This window comes from Ambystoma mexicanum, chromosome 3p (genome assembly GCF_040938575.1).
Source record: "Ambystoma mexicanum isolate Mex_15411 chromosome 3p, UKY_AmexF1_1, whole genome shotgun sequence".
NCBI lineage: Eukaryota > Metazoa > Chordata > Amphibia > Caudata > Ambystomatidae > Ambystoma > Ambystoma mexicanum.
This window is the reverse complement of record NC_090925.1, coordinates 386,136,620-386,159,186: the sequence shown is the minus strand read 5'-3', so window position 1 is coordinate 386,159,186 and position 22,567 is coordinate 386,136,620. Positions and strand designations below refer to the sequence as shown.

The 22,567-nt window shown below is 48.3% G+C and overlaps 1 protein-coding gene across 2 annotated transcripts in view; it reads left to right on the top strand.

Moving 5' to 3' along the window:
• Positions 1–22,567, top strand: part of GNAS (GNAS complex locus) — a 2,205,902-nt gene that overhangs the window by 1,705,368 nt on the left and 477,967 nt on the right. For both annotated transcript variants that reach the window (XM_069651056.1, XM_069651057.1), the window contains exon 5: positions 15,049–15,146. In XM_069651056.1, coding sequence (XP_069507157.1) covers positions 15,049–15,146 — 98 coding nt within the window. The remainder of the gene's footprint in view (positions 1–15,048; positions 15,147–22,567) is intronic.

The following is a 22,567-nucleotide window of genomic DNA, read 5'->3' as shown; positions in this document are numbered from 1 at the left end:
GGTCGATGTCCCTCGAAGGCCTCCGTCGAGGGCGACGTCACCGGATGTTATAAATAGGACACACGGCGCCCGTAGCCTCAGTTCTGTTTTTTCCGCAAACGTGTTTGCTTCGGAGACTCAGTGCGCCTCATGTATCCTTGTGAATGTCTTCTTGTTCGACCCCCCTCCGACTCTGCGGTCTGGCTTTAAGACTTGCCGTGACTACAAGTCTAAAATGTAGATTACGGACCTGCATCGCATTTGTTTGTGGTGTTTGGGTGAGAGTCATGACACCGACGACTGTTCCAAATGCCAGTCGCTGACTGCTAAGGCCTTGAAGGAGTGTAAGGGGAAGCTTCAGGTAGGTAGGGGTTCTAAACCTAGTAAGTCTCGTAAAATTGCTAAGGGGGTGTCCACCGACGACTCGAGGGGCAACTGTCCACGTCGGAAGGAGTCCCGGGGATCTCAGTCCCAGAGTGGTGGCCGCCAATCGTCCTCGTCTCAGCATTCCAGGAAGCGCAGTCACCAGTCGCCTTCCCCAGCCTGCTTGGAGGATGGTGCTGCAAGGAAAGTGGCTTGCTTACTAAGTCCTCGACTCCGGAGGAATGGGCAGCCTTCAGGGAGCAGATGGTGATTTTCCAATCCCAGGGCACAGTTCTGTCTGCGCCTTTGGGAGAAGCCGGCAAGCAACGGTCTGTGGCTCGTGCACCTTCGGGCTAGCATCCTTCGTACGATTCTCATCGGGGACCTTCGAGGTCCCGTTCGAACAAGGTTCAGGCTGATCGCATGAGACGTGCTTCCAGGTCTGGGTCCTCGTCCCCGCGAGACCGCAGTAATCTGGCAAGAGCTCAAGGTTAATGTCGACTCCGTCTGGGCCATGTACGTCGGATACGGATGTCGAAGCTTTGCCTTCGCACCAGCCCTCAGCGCTGTCGAAGCAGTCGGTACCCTCGACACCTTCTTCCTGGGCCTTTTGGGCAGAATTTGCCAATGGAGGTCCCTGGTACTGTGGATCCTCAAAGGAAGGCTACTTCCAAGTCTGTGAGGCCTGTTAAGGATCCCAGACCCTCTTCTATCCAGAGGCAGTCATTTTTTCTCCCTTTGGATGATATCTATGAGGCTGAGCAGAGGTCAGATTTACAATTTGACCCTGTTGAGCCTGATGTGGCTCCTGTCTTTTCCGGGGACAGTCAGTTCGAAGAGTTACGGTAATCTCTTCATGATGCTAGTGTCTTGGACACTTCTCCTGAGGTGGACTTTGGCAGATCTGAGCCTGGGGCTCATGCTGAGTCGTCCTACAGGAGACTGATGGCTAGGGTCACTGAGTATCTTGGTTGGTCGAGTCCTCCAGAAGCTTTTGTTCAGGATGACTTAAAGGTCATTTTGGATCAAGGTCCGTCCTCTGACTCGGTGTTACCTTTTCATTTGACATTGCAGAAAAGGGTGGAGGCTTCTTGGCAGACTTCGGAATCTCTTCCGGCAGTTAACAACAAGTCTACTGCCCTTCCAGTAACGACCCCAGCTGCCTCTCCTCTCACCCCACTCCCGAGAGTTTCGGTACCATCCCTCCAGCTAGGGACGACAAACGCTTCGATGGTTGGGCACGCAAGGTGTTTTCCATGGTGAGTATGGCGCTGAAGTCAGCCAACTCCATTTGTGCCATAGCAAGATTTTCACACACTCTGTGGAATTGTTTTTCTAGCGGCTGAGCATATTCCCAAAGGGGAAGAAAGGGATGGGTTCCTTGCTCTAGTGCAGGATGACAAGGATGCCATGTGTGAATCCCTTCAGTCGGGTTTGGACACGGCCGACGGTGTTAGCCGGTCCATGGCTGCGGGCGCCGTTGTACGCAGGTTTGCATGGTTCCGGAAGTCTGGTTTTGCTCTGGATGTGCAAGCCCGTCTTTTGAACATGCCCTTTGATGGCGTGTATTTGTTTGGCAGCAAGGCTGACGAGAGCCTCGAGAGGTTGCAGACCTTAAAAGCTGTGGATAAGTCTTTGAGCGCAGCTGTGCGTCAACCTCCGCCTTTTCGTCCTAGGGGACAGCAGTGGAGGGGAGGTTCTTTTCGTTAATTTTCGTTACTCCTCCTTTGGTAGGACGAGAGGAGTAGCCAGTCAAAGGGTTCAGCGTAAGAGTGCGCATGGTGATCCGGGAAATAGGGGTGCCTAAGCCGCTCATGCAGCTGCCTCTTTGCCTTCAGGCTCTGCCGCAGCCGCTCCAAAACAGTCATGAGGCCTTGTTCTATTGTTCGCCAGTTGGGGGCAGACTGTCTCAGCATCTCGAAGAATGGCGAGCTATTACTTCGGATGTGTGGGTTCTGGAAACATTAGCCCACGGCTACTGCGGTCCCTTCCTAAAACGGCCGCACGACAAACCACCAGGGAATCTCTTTGACGCTTCCAGATCCGCTCCTTGTGCAGGAAATCTTGGCCCTGCTGGAGAAAGGCGCTATAGAACTGATGCCTGTAGCGGAGGGGAACAAGGGATGGTATTCCCCTTATTTTTTTATTCCAAAGAAAGGGAGACCCACCCTGGACTTGCATTGGTTGAACTAACTTCTCAGGAAGGACAAGTTCAAGATGGTCACTCTTTCTCATGTCCTCCAGGCCCTTCGACTTCAGGATTCGTTGGTGTCTCTGGACCTACAGGATGCTTACTTTCATGTGCCGATTCATCCAAAGCACAAAGTACCTGAGGTTTGCGGTTGGCGACTCGCACTTTCGGGTCCTGTCATTCGGATTGACCTCCGCCTGAGTGTCTTCACCAAGCTGATGATGGTGGTGGTGGCAGCGTATCTGGGGCGAGGGGGGGATTAACGTCTACCCCTACCTGGACGACTAGCTGATCCGTGCGCATTCTCCCGAGCAAGCGAGGGATCATCTTAATCTCACAATGCCGCTCCCTCCACAAGCTGGGCTTCTCACTCAATTTCAAGAAGTCGCATCTGACACCTTCCCAACAGCTCCAGTGCATTGGGGCTGTGTTGGGCATGTCATTGGGGAAGTGCTTGCCTCCCAAGGTGAGGGCTCATCACATTGTGCAGATGGTAGACATGTTTCAACATGCCCAACGTCTCCCGGCTTTCAAATTCTTAAGGTTGCTCGGCCTCATGGTATCCTGCATTTTTCTGGTGCCAGAGGCCAGGTTGAGGATGAGATCCCTGCATTGGTTCCTCAAGATGCAGTGATCACAGTTCTCAGGCAAGATGTCGGATCCTGTTCAGGTTCCACTCACGGTCTCACAGGATCTTCTGTGGTGGGCCAACGAGGGGAACCTGATAAAGGGGGAGCCATTTTGGCAGCCTTGGCCGGGGGTGACAGTAGTGATGGGCGCTTCCCTCTCAAGATGGGGAGCTCATGCCGAGGATTTTACTGCCAGCAGTTGTTGGTCTCCATCAGAGTCCAAACTCTACATCAACCTGTTAGAGCTAAGGGCTATCAGGCTGTCCCTGATGGCTTTTCTGCCATCTGTGCGGGGGATGTGTGTCCTGATCATGACGGACAACACAGTGGCCATGCATTACCTCAACAAAAAAGGGGGGGGTAGGGTCACTCCCGTTGTGCAGAGGGGCAATGCAGCTCTGGTTCTGGGCAATTCAGCAGGGAATTTCACTCTCAGCAGTTCATCTGGCCGGAGAGGAGAATGCAGCGGCAGATGCTCTGAGCAGGCAGAGCAGTCTCTCACGAGTGGGAGTTGGCTCAGGAAGTCCTTCTGGAGATCTTCACCCTTTGATGAACCCCGCAAGTGGATCCATTTGCTTTCAATATCAACCGGAAATATGAACCATTTTTCTCCAGGACATTTGCTCCAAGAAGACCTCTAGGGGACGTGTTAATAGTGGACTGGGAGTTTCCACTCCTTTACGAGTTTCCTCCAGTCCTCGTCCTTCCTCATGTGATCAGGAGGTTGAGAAAGTTTGGGAAATCCATGATCCTAATTGCTCCGAATTGGGCCAGGAGGATGTGGTACCTGGACCTTCTGGACATGTCCATCTGCCCTCCAATGTGTCTTCCACAAAGAGAGGAACTTCTCTCGTGAGAGGAGGGTCGGGTTCTCCATCCAGAGGTCAAGACTCTCCACCTTCACGCATGGTTTCTAAGAGGTTGAGATACAAGGATTGGGGCCTCCCGGATGACGTGATGGAGATATTTCTTTCGGCCAGAAGGCCAGCAACTAAATCTTTGTACCCCTGCCATTGGAACTAGTTCAGCAGTTGGTGCAGGGATAAGAATGTCGATCCCTTTCTATGTGACGCACCTTATGGTGCGTTCTTTTTTGTTACATTTGGCGAATATGGGGCTCCAGATTGTAACAATTAAAGGTTATCTGGCAGCGCCATCTATTTTCAAGTGCTCTTCTGAGGAAGATTCATATTTTAAAATCCCTCTGATTATTCAATGTCTAAAGGGTCTTGCTTATTTCCACCAGTTCCATTAAAAGTCCATTTATGGGATCTTAACCTGTTAACATTTCGAACATGCATTCCTTTTGAGCCTATATACACATGCCCATTAAGACTTATCCTTAAAATGTCAACCCGCAGGGTAAGCGAGTTGCATGCACTTTCCTGTAAAACCCCAGATATGTTCTTTATAAAGACAAGGTTGTTCTCAGGGAGAAACCTTCTTTTCTACCTAGAGTAGTCTCTGACTTCTACATGTCACAAAAGATAATTTTCCCAACTTTCTATTCACCTCCTCGTCCTGGAAAGGAGGAGGAAAGATTACATGGGCTGGACTCAAAAAGGGCTGTTTGTATACATCAAGAATGGTTAAATTTTGTCAAGATGACCAATTATTCATTAGCTACACAGGCCCTAAATTAGGTTTAGCTGTTACAAAACAGACCCTATCCAGATGGATCATCCTGGCTATTGGGGAATGTTACATGTTAGTGGCGAAAGAGCTGCCGGAATGCTTGAGAGCACATTCACTCCCTGCTTCTCCTGGCACTTGCCCACCTGGCCACCCTTTAGCACTTGAGTAGCCCCATTGGCCCTCTCCCCCCTGCGCTTGTATACCTCATCTTGCCCTGCACCTCCATCCCAGGGTAGCATTTTCCCTTCTACCCCGACCTACACCCCCCACTCCCTCCTCCCTGCACTTCTTGTTACTGCTCTTGCATGATCCAAAGGACACAAGGCCTAGTAGGACCGTCATTGTTTTTTTCTTTCCTGTCCCCACTCCCTTTTGTTTTATGGTGCCTTGAAACACCATTTTGTATAGGTGCTTTACAAATAACCAATGCATAAATGAAGTCTAACTTTGCTCGAAGTAGGAATCATGTTAAGTGGCTGCAGATAGCAAGTGACCAAAGGTTTATGTGCCACATTGTTAGCCAACAATGAAATAACGAGCCAAGGAATGTCCTGCTGGTATGCACTATGAACATGCGCCTGTGGCCTTTGCACATTTACATCTTACTGTGGAGGCACACATGTGGAGGACAACCGGGCGCGCATGCATCAATGCAGAAATCAATATGATTGCTGGAATAGATATACACAGAAGCCAGTAAGCCTTTCAAAACTGCACTAATTCGAGGCATGCTGGAATTTTAGCGATGTAAACTTTTTTTTTCTTATTGTTGCTCATTGCACGCATTGTCCTGGCTGCAACAGTCCACCCAGCCTGGTGCAAAATTGCCCCACCCTCCCAGTGCGTTTGTGCTGTTGTCTCTATATATTAACCCACCACTTTTGTATTCATATTCTGTTAATTTCAGAAAAGAAGTGGGTCACTTTGGCCCAGAAACTGCCCCATACTATTAATTTTTCTTTTTTTCGGGTATTGCCATGTTGAAGTATAGGGAAATCTGAGCCTGTCTGCACATCCCCTACGGTAATCTTAGAAAGAATACATACATGTTGTGGGACCAGGCGCATGGATACCATTGAAATGGAAGTAAATATTTTCATATGTGGGATGCTTGAAATATTTTGTTTTTCACTGCACAGCTTGCCAATAATATTCAGTTAAGTGGCATGTATTCCCAAAACTAAACTCCCTCTAACACGCTGTTAACGCTGGATGAAGGGTTGCATTATGTGTCATTGAATACACTGCACTAACCATTTGATGGCCAAAATTTGTCGAATATCCACAAAGCAGTGATAAGATTCACTATATTGAAAGCTTACCTAGGAATGTTAAGTTTCTATAACTGGGATCTGTCTTTCGAAGCGGTTGGTCATCTGTCACAAAGGGAGAATGGAAACCCTGGACAAAATGTAAGCAAGGTTTTAAATATGTATACAAGTGAGGATGGCAAGTGTGCTGTATGCTACATGATTTACGTAGTGACAGATGAATGTTCAATTTGACGCAAATACACATCATACGTACGTGTTAATTGCAACTTAAATTGATAGTTAACATAAATATTGACACTGTATGTACAATAATACATTGGGTATTGTAATATATTTATATATATATTAGCATTCTCGATTTTCCATAGTTATATTATACCGATGTGCGCCTGTCATGGGTACAGTTTACTGGTCGACTGCTTCTTTAACTGCAATTGGACAATAATCATCAACAATGCATCTGTGATAACCATTATCTGGGACAATCGCCAGACACCAATCTGTCCTTTTGCCATTGCAGTAATAAGGAACAACATAGCAGCCTATTGGTCCTCAAAAGGTGCAGGTTGTGAAAGTGTTGCATTTGAAATGTAATCCACTCAGTTCTTCTCTGTAATGGAGCGACATGTTCCTCAATCAGAAATCGGTAATGGAAGATATCTTTCTGTAAAGAATGCAACGACTGGATTAATCTATCGATTAAAGGAATCAGCATTATAAAATCACTGTTCAGTTATACAAAAAATGAGAACCATGCAGTGTTCGCTAGCTATACCCTCTTTTGGAAATCGTTACTTATGTTTTCGTGGACTGAATTACCTCTTTTCAGCATTATGTCAAAATTAAAACTACTTGCTACGCTCCCGACGACCATTTCTGTTTTCTTCAAAATAAAAAGCTTTTATCATTTTGCGTCTGTTGTGAATGTGTGCGTTTGTTCCTGGTTCTGCCCTAGATAACATTGACATTGGTGATCACTGGTTACCTTTGGCTACGCTGCCCACTAACGTCATTAAAATAGGTGAATCTCATGGTGAGCATCTAGTGATGTAGGTTTTGGGGGCGGGTGATCTAAATTAGTGCCACAAGGCCGCTTGAACTCAGGGTGATGGATCAACGGATAAGATTAGCACAAGATGGCGGTACTCAACCCGTCATTTTCAATGTGAGAATAACTCTGGTAAATTGCACTGGATTTCTTTTAAGAATTATCGATGTATGCTCTAAAATACATGCCCGATCGATTGGGCCAAAAACATTTCTGACCGAACTACCCGATAAACAGATTTTAGCTAAAATGTCTGCCTATTAGTCCAATGCCAGGTTTGCATAATGCAATGAAATCCAGTTTTACCCAAGGTGGAAGGGTTTAACATGTGGGATGTAAGTCATTTTCTCTCTGATTTGACTCCAGCTAATTAAAATGTCCCGGTGACCAGATTTAAGTACTCGCTACAATTCCTATCCTTATTAGATATTTCAAAACTTTGGGTTCTCTTCAAAATGTGGGCACATATTGAAATGCTTGAAATAGTCTTGTGAAGAGTGTGTTGAACCAACATACGTTCATTCAAATTACTGGAATATATTTCGAAGGGATTGTGTCCTCCGACGTATTCCTTATCTTAGATATCTCCTTCCAGCTCTGCTGGCCTTGGAAAATTTTTCTCTAGAGGGCGCAGCGCGTCGACGTCCACCGAGTCGATGTCCCTCGACAGCCGCCGTACCAACGTCGACGTCATCCTGCCTATAAAGGCCGCGCGCAGCGTCCGTTGCTCAGTTCCGTTTTTCCGCGCTTACTCAGTGCCTCGGAATACCGTTGCTCAGTTTTGTAGACAATTTATCCTATTAACCTCGAGATATTCGATCCGTACTCTATGGCTTCCTCGTCGGAACCGACAACTCCTCGATCCGGCTTCAAAAAATGTCGAGATTGTGGGAAAAAGATGTCGCTGACTGACCCTCACAGAGTTTGTCTGTGGTGTTTGGGAGCTGAACACCATTGTTTGGAGTGCGAGGACTGTATGTCCATGACAGCTAAGGCCCTGAAGGAGCTTAGGGGGAAGCTGGAGAAAGGAAAGACTTCAAAAGCTTCTTCTTCCTCGACGAAGTCGAGACATTCGTCTCCTCGTTACCATTCGCGCTCCAGGTCTCGGATTGGGTCCCATCAATCCTCGAGATCGAAGCACTCGAAGAGGAGACGTCGAAGATCCCCTTCTCCGTCCTCCTCTTCCTCCGTTTCTCCTAAGAGAATCCCTTGCCCCACAAAACATAGTTCCCGGGCTGAATGGGAGGAATTCCGCAAAAATATGATGAGCGTCTTCGAGAAAGCGGCCTCGACCCCCTCGAAGACTGCCGAGAGCGATGCTCTGGTCGAAAGACCCCAAGGTCAAAAACGCCGGGAGTCGCAGTACCCGGCGAAGGAAGCTTCTCGAGCGCGTCACGAACCCTCCAGTAAAGCTATGACCTCAAAACCTTCTTCGAAGGTTCCGTCGACGCAACCTTCTTCGAAGATTCCGTCGACGCCATCGGTGTCTTCGACGCTGTTGTCGAAGGGACCTTCGACACACGGGTCTGTCGACTCGACGCCATCTTCGACACCGGCGTCGACGCCAAGGAAAGTCACAGTTACGACGCACCCAGTGGCTATCCCCAGGTCCTCGATGACGATGGCGTCGAGATTGTCGACTTCCTCGAGCAGAATCCCAATTCTATCGAGGACCTCGAGGCCTCCGCCTTTGTTTTCGACGCCACGCCCGAAGCCTTCGGCGTCGAAGACATTGACGTTTTCGAGGCCGATTATGACAAGTTTGGCACCCTCTGCCTTGGAGATGGGTTTTACACCCTTTGTGAGTTCAGACCAATTGAGAACTATGTCCTCAATTATGGAAGAGGGAGAACTATCTGAACAGGAAGACACATTTCAGTTGCAGGGACCTGCAACCCCAGTTAGAGAGGAGTTATCCTCAGAAGAATGCAGGTTAAAGGATCTTCATGATTCCTTACATGAGGCAAGTGGGTTAGACACTTCCCCTGAGGTGGAGTTTGCTAGGCCAGACCCGGGGGAGCATGCTGAAACCCCCTATAGAGCCTTAATGGCCAGGATCACAGAATTTATGGGGTGGTCAACACCTTCACAGGCTTTCCAACAAGATGACCTCACGGATATTCTTGACAAAGGTCCACAGGAGGATCCTGTAGTGCCCTTTCATAAAGCTCTTCAGAGGAAGATTATGACGAACTGGGAAACCCCAGATGTCGTCCCGGCAGTAAATAAAAAACTGTCTACAAAATACAGGGTATCTTCTGCAGACCCGGAGTTTTTGTCAAAACACCCATCCCCAGAAAGTCTGGTGGTAGAGGCAGCATCTTCTACTGACGTCAAGACTGCTTACCCTACCGTCCCGCAGGACAGGGACAATAAGGAATATGATGCTATGGCAAAGAAGGTTTTTTCGGCATGTAGCATGGCGTTAAAATCTGTTAATGCTACTTGCACCCTTGCTAGATTCAGCCATACACTTTGGGAGTGTGCTTCTACAGCGGCTGACTGCATCCCGGAGGGAGAAGAAAGGGAGGCGTTCCTAAATATCATACAGGATGGTAAAGACGCTATGTGCGAATCCCTCCAGACGGGCATTGATTCGGCTGACAGTATCAGCAGAGCAATGGCGGCAAGTACAACAACCAGGCGATTCACTTGGTTGAGAAAGTCTGGTTTTGCCTTAGATGTGCAAGCCAGGCTCTTGAACATACCATTCGATGGCTCTTCTTTGTTTGGGAAAAAGGCAGATGACAGTTTAGAAAAACTGCAAACATCAAAAGCAGCAGCAAAATCCCTAGGCGCTGCAATCTGTCAGGCACCTTTTCGTCCCACAGGAACCTCTGCGAGGGGCAAGTCCTTTCGCTTCTACTCCGCATTCGGAAGAGGTAGAGGACGACCGGCTCAAAGGGGACAAAGAAGAACTACCCGAGGTGTACAGAGTAGATATTCAAAAGCCGCAGCAACAGCAGGTGCCTCTTTACCATCGGCATCTGCATCAGCCGCCCCAAAACCACTCTGAAGACTTCCCTCACAGGACACCTGTAGGAGGCAGGTTAACTCAACATCTGGCAGAATGGCAGGCTATCACGTCAGATGCTTGGGCATTGGAAACAGGTGCCCAAGGTTACTGCCTGCCTCTCCTACACATACCTCTGAGTCATCCACCGGGGATCGGCTCTCAGAAAGCTCCAGATCCGCTCCTCTTGCAGGAAATTTTGGACCTGCTAGGGAAAGGTGCCATAGAACCGGTACCTGTAGCGGAGAGGAACAAGGGCTGGTACTCCCCTTACTTTCTCATTCCAAAGAAAGACGGAGGACTGAGACCCATCTTGGACTTGCGAGAATTGAACAAATTCCTCAGGAAAGACAAATTCAAGATGGTAACTGTTTCTCAGATCCTTCAGGCCCTTCAGTTCCAGGACTGGTTGGTATCTCTGGACCTTCAGGACGCTTATTTCCATGTGCCTATCCATCTCAAACACAGGAAATACCTGAGGTTCGCAATTGGCAACTCTCATTATCAATTTTGAGTGCTGCCATTTGGGCTGACCTCCGCCCCGAGGGTCTTCACCAAGTTAATGTCGGTAGTGGCGGCAAGTCTAAGGAGGGAAGGGATTCACATCTACCCCTACCTGGACGATTGGTTGATCAGGGCTGTATCTTCGGAACAAGCTCAGATCCAGCTAAATCACGTTTGCCACTCCCTTCATAGACTGGGCTTCCTCCTCAATTTAAAGAAGTCACAAATTATACCATCGCAGAGACTCCAGTTCATCGGAGCGATCCTGGGAAAAGCCTCGCCACCAGAGGTGAGGGCTCAAGATATTCTACAGATGGTTACCAAGTTCCAAAATGCCCAACGTCTCCCAGCCTTCGACTTTTTGAGGTTGCTAGGCCTCATGGCATCCTGCATTTTCCTAGTGCCAGAGGCTCGCCTGAGAATGAGATCCCTCCAGTGGGCACTGAGGACTCAGTGGTCACAATTCTCAGGAAGAATGACAGATCTTCTTCAGGTTCCCGACAGGGTGGCTCGAGACCTTCAGTGGTGGGCCTGTCAGGAGAACATTCTGAAAGGAGAACAGTTTTGGCAACCCTGGCCGGAGATAACCACGCCAACGACTTGACCATCAGCGGTTGTTGGTCTCCATCGGAGTCCAGACTACATATCAACCTGTTAGAGCTGAGGGCCATCAGACTTGCGCTGAAGGCCTTCCTGCCAGCTGTACAAGGGAAGAATGTCCTGATAATGACGGACAACACAGTGGCCATGCATTACCTCAACAAAAGAGGAGGCATAGGATCACTACCCCTGTGCAGAGAGGCGATGCAGCTCTGGTTTTGGGCAATCCAAGAAGGAATCTCTCTATCGGCAGTTCACCTAGCCGGAGAGAAGAACTTGACAGCGGACGCTCTGAGCAGGCAGAGCACAGTCTCCCACGAGTGGGAACTAGCTCAGGAAGTCCTTCAAGAGATCTTCGCCCTTTGGGGAACCCCTCAGGTGGATCTGTTCGCCACCAGTGTCAACAGGAAGTGCGATCTGTTCTGCTCAAGGGAATTTCCCCCGAGAGGAGCTCTGGGAGACGCGTTCATAGTGGACTGGGAGTTTCCACTTCTGTACGCGTTGCCACCGGTCCCTGTCATTCCTCAAATGATCAGGAGGTTGAGAAGATTCCGGAAAACCATGATCCTAATTGCCCCGGATTGGGCCAGGAGAACGTGGTACCCGGACCTTCTAGACTTGTCCATCTGCCCTCCAATTCGACTTCCACTCAGAGAGAACCTACTCTCACAGAAGGGAGGTCAGGTTCTCCATCCAGACATCAAAACCCTCAACCTTCACGCTTGGCTTCTGAAAGGCTGAGGTACAAGGATTGGGACCTCCCTGATGATGTTATGGAGGTGTTGCTTTCGGCAAGGAGGCCAGCAACAAAGTCTTTATACCGCTGCCGTTGGAACAGATTTTGCAGCGTGTGTAGAGAAAAACATATCAACCCCTTTTCATGTGGTACACCAATGGTTTTGTCCTTCCTACTCTATTTGGCGAATTCAGGCCTTCAAGTTGCCACCATTAAGGGCTATCTCGCAGCGCTATCCATCTTTAAGCGCACTGCGGAAGAACCATCCTATTTCAAGTTACCCTTGGTAATACAGTTTCTAAAGGGGTTAACCAACGTTTATCCCCCAAGACCATTCCAGGTTCCCCTATGGGATTTAAACTTAGTCCTAACTTTCCTGATGGGCACACCTTTCGAACCACTCCATTCTTGTTCGTTAAGATTTCTTACCCTTAAAACTGTTTTATTAATAGCACTTACATCTGCTAGAAGGGTGAGCGAGCTACAAGCTCTTTCTTGTAAACCCCTTCGTACAATCTTTCACAAAGACAAAGTTGTCCTGCAAGTGAAGCCTAATTTCCTCCCAAAGGTGGTTTCTGAATTCCATATCACTCCGAAGATTACCCTGCCATCTTTCTATCCTCCTTCTCATCCGGGGGAAGAGAGGTTACACAGACTGGACCCTAGAAGGGCTTTAAGTTTTTACATCAGTAGACTGGCCAGGATAAGACAAGCAGACCAGCTGTTTGTAGGCTACACAGGCCACAAGCTGGGGTTACCGCTAACTAAGCAGACCATTTCCAGATGGATCATTCTAGCCATTTTGGAATGTTATAAACTGGCAGGAAAAGAGCCCCCTCAAAACCTTAGGGCTCATTCGACCAGAGGTATTGCAGCTTCATCGGCCATCAAAAGAGGAGTGCCGGTTAAAGACATTTGTGCGGCCGCCACATGGTCGTCCGTCCATACCTTTACACGACTCGGGGGATGTCGACGCGCAGCGCCCTCTAGAGAAAAATTTTCCGAGGCCAGCAGAGCTGGAAGGAGATATCCAAGATAAGGAATATGTCGGAGGAACATCCCATCGAAAGAACGTTACAAGGTAAGCAGTAACTTGTTCTTTGAGGCCGGTGAGTCAGGGCAGCGTTGGGTAAACTAAAAACAATGCAATTTTGCTTACTTATTTTTTACGACTATAGGTTTCCATAGTAAACTTTCAACAAAGTTGGTCCACCTTTTGTCAGCAAGGGAAATGTAAAAGTTGATGTGCAGATTTTAGGACATTCATGTACACAGAAATGGATTGTTTTCGGCATGATCGGCCATGCATACTACTAATATATTGGGAAACGTTCCATGGAATGAGGCTCACAGCATAAATGTGGAAATGACTGTCCAGACACACTGCATGCTACTCATCCTCTTACTGAACCACAGTCAATTCCACCAACATTTTCCACAAGAGACGCAAGAGTCCCTGTTCTTCCAAAGACTTGTTTGGAATGTTGAAACCATCAGACTGTTGTATGCATCTTTGGGGTCCCAGAGTACGTGTAACTGGGAAACTGAAATTTTTATCAGAAATCTTAGGGAATTTGCTGCAGAGTGTGCTGAGGCACACTACTTTAGAGATGAGCAAGTTGCATAGAGGTGGATAGTCAGACCAACGCAAGAGATCAATCAGGGCCTTTGTGACAAAGGGGCCAATGATTTTTTCTATGTAGTTGCTTGTTTGGATGCAGGGGAGGAGATTGGTCTATAGAGACACACCTTTAGTGTGGTACGTAAACAGATGGCTTATTTATAGGTCCTTTCAGAAATAAGGAGCTTATGTTGTACTATTGGAATAAACTTAATTGACTTCATGTGCAGAACCAATTGGCATATGTTACATTAAGTATTTATACTCTGTCACCACCGTAGGGGTCTTTGGACGTCTGACCATGTTCGAGAAGTGGCGATTTGGGACGCCAGCAGGGTGTCTTCAGACCATGATCTGTAGGTATGAAAGAAGGGGTGGGGGTGGGGGCGACAGTGATGGGAACGGGGGATTAGTCTGTGGACAAACCACTTAATGGGGGGAAAACACATGTAGTGATAATGGTTAAACTCCATATTTTGTATGTTGGACTGAAGGTATGTTCTTAAGCAAGTGGATGTTTTTTCAGACCTTTGTCCGTTACTCAACTTTGGGAACTGCAGCATCATCCTCCTTAAGTGGGATATGTTAATTATGGGATCGTCCCACTCTTGGAAAACTCATTAGAACCCAAGATGTTTGGTCACTGGGTAAATGTGCACATGTTTTTCTTAATTATCATTGGACATGTTCAACATATGTCTCTGTAGGTGAGCTTTATGATTTATTGTTGAGAGCCCAACCTTCCCAGTGGCCCCTGATGCCGAGGCTAAAAAGACAGATTCAGTGGAGGAGAGAGGGAAGTGTTATTTAGAGGTTCTGCACCCCTCGCAGGCTACGTTACGATGTACACACCCTAAGGGTACTGAGACAGTACATAGAAGTACTATAAGTGGTTGACTATCTGGCTGTGCGCTTATATAATTCTCTGAAGTCTCACATTAGGACCAGCCATTTGAGATTGAATTGGTTGCATATTCAGTGAAATGTTTGTGGCCTTTAATAAAAGCTTTTAATAGATATTGTGTGAACATGGGCCGTAAGAACTCCAACAGCTGGCCAGCCGGCTGTGAGCTTATAATTTATTTATTTTTTAAGCTTAATAGCGTGCTGAGCCCAAGGGCATCTGGGCTCTTTCTTAAGACCAAAAGTGTTTCAGTTACAATTGTTACACAGAAGATATATACAGGCTAAACATAATGCATGGTATTAACATTGCAGAGAGGACAAAAAATATACAATATTTACAGTAATTACAGATTTTTGGTAAGTGTTGTGTAGTGTGAGGTGTGTGTTAGTTGCCCAGGTTGAGAGTTGAGAGGTGTGCTTTAATAGATATCCAGTGACCATCTGATGTTTTACTCCATTGTAAGTTACACTTCCATTTTATAAAACATTCACATTGTAGTTTGAGTTGTTCATTTTTAGTATATTGATTTGTCTGTCTTTGTTTTTCAGGAGTTCTATGAACACACAAAAACGCTTTGGCAAGATGAAGGTGTGAAAGCCTGCTATGAAAGATCAAATGAATACCAGTTGATTGATTGTGCACAGTAGTAAGTATTATGGATTTAATTTGTATTGTTAACACTTATGTCACATGTGTAATAAAGGCACACTTGAAACAGTGTTAAAATCGAATGTATGAGTGGGAGTACTTGTTCAACCCTTGTTTCCACAATTGAATAGGTACCTTTGAAATTTTCAATAGAGGCCAATCTACTGAAATGTGCTCATACAAGAACAATGTGAAGCCTATTTTAGGTTTTTGATCATGCAGTGTGCTCTTGTGTAGGTTAGACGTAATTGCTGGTTCTTGTGCTTTCTATCACACAAATCTTGACAGGATAGTTGGGATGGGTTCACGTTCCTTATTTGGTATGGGAAAAGGTATCCTGACAATCCCTCCACTAGATGAAAGGGCTCTGCTTCATGTGTAGAGGGTTGTATATGTGGGATACCTTGTAGGAACCAAACTAAAAACCTAGTGCTGTACTTGGGTTGCATCCTCAGGGGGTCTACACATAGAATTCATGGATAGCGGAGGTTGCTTGGATGGGTAGAGAGGATGTTGGTTCAGCGTTTGGGGAATGATCTTGAGGTCTTTCCTGTAGTGTTTGATGGAAGAATGCGTTTGTATCAAATGGGAAAGGAATTCAACAAGCGGCTCAAAATAACAGGTTTTTGTTCTATCACTGTTCTTCTGGACATCACATTATTTTGTGTTAATATTTATCATCTCTTTTTAAGACTAGCATTTTGACATTGAAATATTTAGGTTCCCGAACTAATGTTGATATTCTTTTTGGAGCTCTGAGATAATGAACTAGCAGAAAACTGGCACATTGGCTTTTTAATAGGATGTGTTAATCAGTGTGATTACTTTAACATCTGGTGAGGATTACCCCTGCCAATGTTTAAACTAACTGCTTCAGAGCTGTTTTTCACATAATATAGTTTATAACTCTCAGTTCAACTTATTACCTAGCTTCTAGTATTTTGGGGTTGGTAGTTCTTATTGTTCACCATAACAAAATAGCTTCAGTTGTTTGATCAAGATAAAGAATTAATGAATTGTTTACAATGACTAACACAATTACAATTTAAACTATACTAAATACCTAATTAAGTGCATTGTACATGAAGATTAGTCCCAGAGCTGTGTGTCTATCCCTAAAGAGTGCAGAACTTTGGTCTGAACAAGCTTGATTATTTTTTAAAGTAGGATTCAGTGGGCCTATTCTGGGGATAAGAAAACCCTTCCATGAATCAAACCATTCTAAAGCTACTGTGGCTAAAGACGTCAAATTACAAGTTACTAGCTGTTCATGAAGTTACTTGTCCTTCAGTTCTCTACATGCACACAGAACACAATTCCAGGAGTCTAATTGCTAGCCATTGTCTTGCGCAAATTATAAAGTGAAAGTCACACATAGGCTACGAATCTGAAATGTAGGTGTTCATTGTATGACTTGTGTTGGTTCTTTGAACCTTTGTGACCCAGGCAGAAATATCTGTTCGTAGTGTGATCTTACTGATGGCACTTCACATGTACTAAATGCAATGGAGAGCATGCATCCAGCCAGCAAGAAGCATAACTACAAATTAAGTTTAAACTATAGAATGGTAATGTTTAAAATGGTGAATTCATTGAGCTAAGATACTAGATTGGGTGGCTTTACCGCATGTGATCGGCCATGGCTCCAATATGAGACTGGATAGGCCCCCTCCACCTCGCCAAAAGGTTAGTAATTAGTAGCTTAGGACAAGAAGGCATACAGTGGCATTTGATGAGGGGAGCTGAGTAGGTACAAGCATTTGTGTGAGACTGACACAGTACTAAATTCTGGAGGCGAAGCAGGGCACTAGCTGAGAGGTTGTGTTTGGCTCCGATAGTGCATCAGAATGGAGCAGGGCAGGCAAATACTGATGATGGGGAAACATTGGCAGTGTGGAAGGAGGAGCTTGGCAGTTGATGTGGGATTTAGGAGGTGAAAATATGGGGTAGAGTGGGAGGGATGTCGGTAGAAAGGTAAAGGTGAAGGTCGGGTGTGTGACATGGTAAAGCTCAGTTTCCAGAGTCCGGGCCACATCACAGACCTGATTACTTCAACGTATACATTGTTTAAGTATAAACAGGTGATTACATTCACTTCTGTAAATAGGAACTGTTCTGTACATTGCAGGAATTTGTTAATACTATTTAATTTAGAGGGTTTTCAGGACAGAAAGTACATGCTCGCTATAGTGAATACACAAGGGGAAATAAGTTGCTTTTTAGGCGAGGAATACAATGTGGACAATTTGCAATGATATGTAGCAATGAACTGTACCGGAGTTTCAGTGGCCAAGATTCAGGAATGTTAAATGAGTTCCGAAAATGATCCTGAAGAGAAACAATAAAACAATCATGGACGTAAGCCGTTACAAGGCTTGACCGTCTTAATTGTATTTGAGAGAACTTCTTAAACAGCAAGGTTTTGGTGGTAGTGTCTTGATGCTGTAACTGATCTGCATTATTACCATGGAAAAACAGGATCCAACTGCAGTGGAATTATAACCATGATGCAGCAGCTTTTATATGCTCTGGGAAAACATTCTGGTTTAATTGGTGGGGAAAACGCCTATTTAATGTGACTTTAGTAAATTTCATTGGAGCAGCTAATCATCCAGGCCCATGCAGTCCAATGATGACTTTCTTCACCAACACATGACACGCAGAGGCAAGGTGTCAAAAAGCCTGAGGACATGTGCATGGAGAGGACTGCCTTAAACAGTGGTTGGGAGGGTACCCCTTTGGGGCCATGCCATAGGAGGAGTGTGGACCTTGAGGGAGTGCCAGCAATGTGAATATGTTCAAGTCTGTAGTGGCTGGTGAATATTTTCAGTGAAGGGGCACTGCCATCTCCCTTGAATTAGCTTGAATGAACTTGACGAGAGAGCCCTATACGATTAGGGAGGTGAATGGGTGTTGTCCCAGAGACCATTTTTTAAATAATGGGGTAAAAAGCACTGTCAGGCGAGTGCGGTCTGTGGTACTTGTGGCTTAACTTGTTGGAAAACTCTGCTGGCAGTCTTTCTATACTTTCTATCGTCGGAGCAAGAGGAGCTGTGATCCGACGACAATAATGCAGTAGGACCTGCATGGATTCGAGTGTCGGACCAGGTGGTGAGAGGTGGCGGACTGTCCTTTTATCACCTGCAAGGACATGAGGAGGTGAGTCTGATTGCCGTTTGTAAAAAATTCTTGTTTATTATATCTTCGCTCCGTGAACTGGCCGAATGTTCTGTTGAACAAAGTACTATGTCCTAATACGAATTAAGGACACGTCTCGTGCCTTGTCCCCTGCCTGTGATCTGCTCTACCCCTGCCTCTACTATGAGGCGCGGCATTCTCAATGTAGACCTCAAACGTATGCCTCCACAGGGGGTGAGGGATGCATTTAACCCAGGCACAGACGTCTGGGTTGGCGTTGATATCCTTAAGCAGCCACGACGATGGCGAGGTTGGAGAGCGGGGCTCCGGTAATTCCCTGCCAACTGTCGTGGATAATTAAATGAGAGAGACGCTTCTGCTGCAGTTATCAGCCAAAATGCTTCGTAACATGTTTTTGGACCCAAACGCCTCCCCAGTCCTTAAACAAGTCCAGTTTCACTCATCGCGCTTGTCATCCACTATCAAATTGTGTTCACCCTCTTCTCCAGCATGGGGTCTGGCATGGATTCACATGCTCATGAATATTCCCCCGTCGTCAGGCAGGGAATCCTCGGTAAAGAAAAAACCAATATCAGTTTTGTTTCTGATCTCTTTCTTAGTAGTAATCATTCACTGGTGTCTGGGTCATACTGCCCCCAGCCAATGACTGCCCTCTCCCTAAGTCCCGCCCCTGGCAGCCATCCTCAGATTTTTATCGTACGGTCAAGTGTTGGGAGTCCTCGTGCTATAGCTCTCGAGCTTTTACTGCGTTTTGCGCTTTTTCAAAGAGATTTATCTCATTTCTCGGTTTAATCGAGCCTCAAGCTCCACTGTTTCTACTTCCGATCAACAGGGACCCGTTTCGGATTTATCTACTCCCCTCAAGGGTGAAGTTTTTGTCGAGTTGCACTTCTTGGAGGATTCCAGAAGTTTCTGAGGCCTACCTCGCGGACGAGAAGAACATGGCCCAGGAGAAGGGAAGCTCGACTCCCTGCAAACTGTTCAGGATCTGCCCTGGATGCAGCCTAAAAAATTTGTTCAAGGAGGATGAGCATTTGAAATGCCTTTACTGCCTCCACAAGGACAAAACGCATGTGGGGAAGGACTGTGCGTTTTGCATTAACATGTCTGATCGGACTATGAGGGATCGTTGGACCAGTCTCTCCAACTGGCTGGAAGGCAAGAGCCCAGCAGGTGAGAAGAAGAAGAATAATTCTGAGCGTTCTAAGTCCTGTGAGGGTGCCCCGGCGACGGGGGCCCAACAGAAGGCAAAGCACCGCGAGTCTGCGGGCATCGGGAGCGCCGAACGGTCGGGCTCCTTGGCTGCCAGGCAGGGCGCACCTTCACCGACGCCATCAACCACGAGCAAGGCTCGGGGGAAGAGAAAATCCGAGAACCCGGCTAAGCTTCTGGAGAGGCCCCGGTCGATCTTGAAGGAACCGGCCGAGGGGGAGCGAGGCAGTGACCCTCCCCCTGAGGTGAAGGCTTCAAGCGCGCCCAAGGTGGTGAAGGCCTTGATTCACCTGGCTAAGGCCTCTATCGAGGGAGTCGCTGCAGCCCTGGCAAAGCCTGTGGAGGCTATCCCAGTGGAGGCGACCTCGGGGCCCAGAGTTTCCCTGCCTCCGCAGAGGGAATCCTCTTTTAAGCCCATCGAGAAGACCCCCGTGAAGATCCTGGTGGAAAAAGAGGGGGGCGGGGCGAGGTGGCCGTTACGGACACAACCTCCGAGGAGGAACTGACTGGGAATTTTGAAGAGGCCCGGTCCCACGGGAGGAATCCCGACGAGGGGAACGACGAGAGCAAGGGTGGCAACAACAAAGAGGTTCCTGTGGATGTGGAGCAACCGTCGCAGCCCGAGCCGCAGGACAACTCGGCGGCCATTTTGATGGCAATCCAAGCCTTATGCACAGAGATAAGGATGAGACTGCCCCTACCCCCGACGGATGACCCAGCTGAACCGGGTTCTTCGGGAAGCCCTCCAAACAAGAGGAGGAGAATTCATCCAGTGCCCCTTCAGCCCTCGCGGCCTTCTCAGCCTTTGTCGCCTTCCCTGGTCCCGAGGGACGACACGGCCACAACGGGGACAGATGACGACGGGACTGACCTCAGGTCTCCGATTCCTCGGGCATCCCCCGCCCAACAAGATTGGCTCCTTCCATGCCATGATTGCCAGGGCATCCGAGCTTTTTCAGCTCTGCCCCGAAGAGAAGGAAGGCTTCCTCTACCAACGGCGCGAGGCCAAGAGGAAGACGGTCCTCGCGGTGCCGTTGCTGGATGACATCTGGGACGAGGGACTTGCCCTCCTCAAGAACCCGTCCACGACACCTCCAAGTGGGACCGGTACAAGAAGTAGTACCGGGTCCCCGACGCCGCCCCGTTGTGCCTTGGGGCACAGTCGACCCCGGATTTGGTCGTCTCAGCAGCGGCCAAGAAGAAAGCATGGGGGGCATTGGCTTCATCTTCATCTTCAACTTCCCCACCGGACGGCGAGTGAAAGAAGCTGGACACCATGGGACGAGTCATCTCGTCGGCGGCGACATCGATTAAGGCGGCCAACGCCCTAGCGATTGTGGCCCGCTACGACAGGGAATTGTGGTACAAGGTCGCCCCCCTGTTGGACTTCCTCCCGGACGACAAGAGGGCAGAGGCCCTGGTGATCCTACAGGAGGGTGAGGTGGCGTCGGACCACGTCATAACTGTTGCTACGGACATTGCCGACACTGGTTTCCGCCAGTTGGGCAACAGTGTTTTCCTTCGACGGCGGGGGTGGCTCAAGGCGACGGATTTCCACCTTGACGTGCAAGCCAAGGTTTTGGACATGCCCTTCGACGGGAACAATCTGTTTGGAAAGACAGTGGATGAGTCGCTGCAGGCCATCAAGACCGACACTGAGACGGGTCGGCCCTTGGGAGTTCTGCAGCAACGGCAGCCGCCCTTTCGGAACTCCGGAGGCAAGCAAGGTGCCTCCAAAGGATTCGGCGGCGGCTCCTCGACCTACCGTCAGGCGGCCCGCTCCTCGTCGCAAGAAGCCTAGAGGGGACGAGGCAAGTCAGGTGGATCTCGCCATCTTCGCCAGGGAGGCCAAGGAGGCAAGGCTGCTTCCAAGCAAGACTGAACCGGCTGTTGTGTCGGGCCCCCACCTAAGCACCCCAGTGGTAGGCCGGCTGGCGAAGTTCGTCAGCCCATCTCCCCCGACCGTTGGGTGCTGGATGCCCTGGCCCACGGGCACACTCTGGAATTACTAAAGAAGTGCCCCCGCATTCCTCCAGTGGCAAGGAAGGAAAACCACGTCCCTCAACTGCTATTAGAGGTAAGGGCGATGCTCAAGAAATGAGCCATCAAGCTCGTCCCAAAGAGGCTCCGGAGTATACTCAAGATACTTCCTCGACAGAAAGAAGACAGGAGGTTGGCATCCCATCCTGGACTTGCGTCGGCTAAACAAATACATAAAGGCACAGAAGTTCTGGATGGTCACCCTCCAGCACGTGCTGGGCCAGCTGAAGGAAGGCAACTTCCTGTCGTCGTTGGATTTGGAGGATGCGTACTTTCACATCCCCATCCTAAAAGGACACCGAAAGTTTCTCAGGTTTGTAATCCAAGGGCAGCATTACCAGTTCAAGGCCCTCCCGTTCGGATTGAAGTCGGCGCCCAGGGTGTTCACCAAATGCCTAGCACCAGTGGCGGTGCGGCTGCGCCTGCAGGGGATCCATGTCTACCCCTACCTGGACGACTGGCTCAGCTGAGCAGGTACAAAGGAACTCGCCGTTGAACACACAGCAAAGACCGTCCGGCTGCTCACGGACCTGGGATTCTCCATCAACTTCCCCAAATCCCACCTGGTTCCGTCGCAGGTCGCGCTGTTTCTGGGAGCCAAGCTCGATACAGTGGCACGATTGGCCTCGCCGTCGGAGGAAAGAACGCAGGCCATCCTCTGCGTCTGTTGGCCACGGACGTGGCCAGAGTGAGGTCCATCAAGTCCCTTCTCTGGATGATGTCCTCTTGCATCTATCTGGTGCGCCTGTGCAGGCTTTGGATGTGCCCTCTGCAGGAGTTCCTCGACGCCCGTTGGATGTAAGCGACGGGTAGCTTCGAGGACAAGATATCGCTCAACAAAATATCCAGCCAAGCAATTCGATGGTGGGGCACCCACGCGCATCTTGCGGAGGGCACAGACTTTCAAACCCCAGCATACCAGGTGACGGTGACGACGGATGCCTCCCTGAAGGAGTGGGGAACGCACACCGGAGATCTTCACACGAGAGGCCTGTGGCTCCCGAAGAA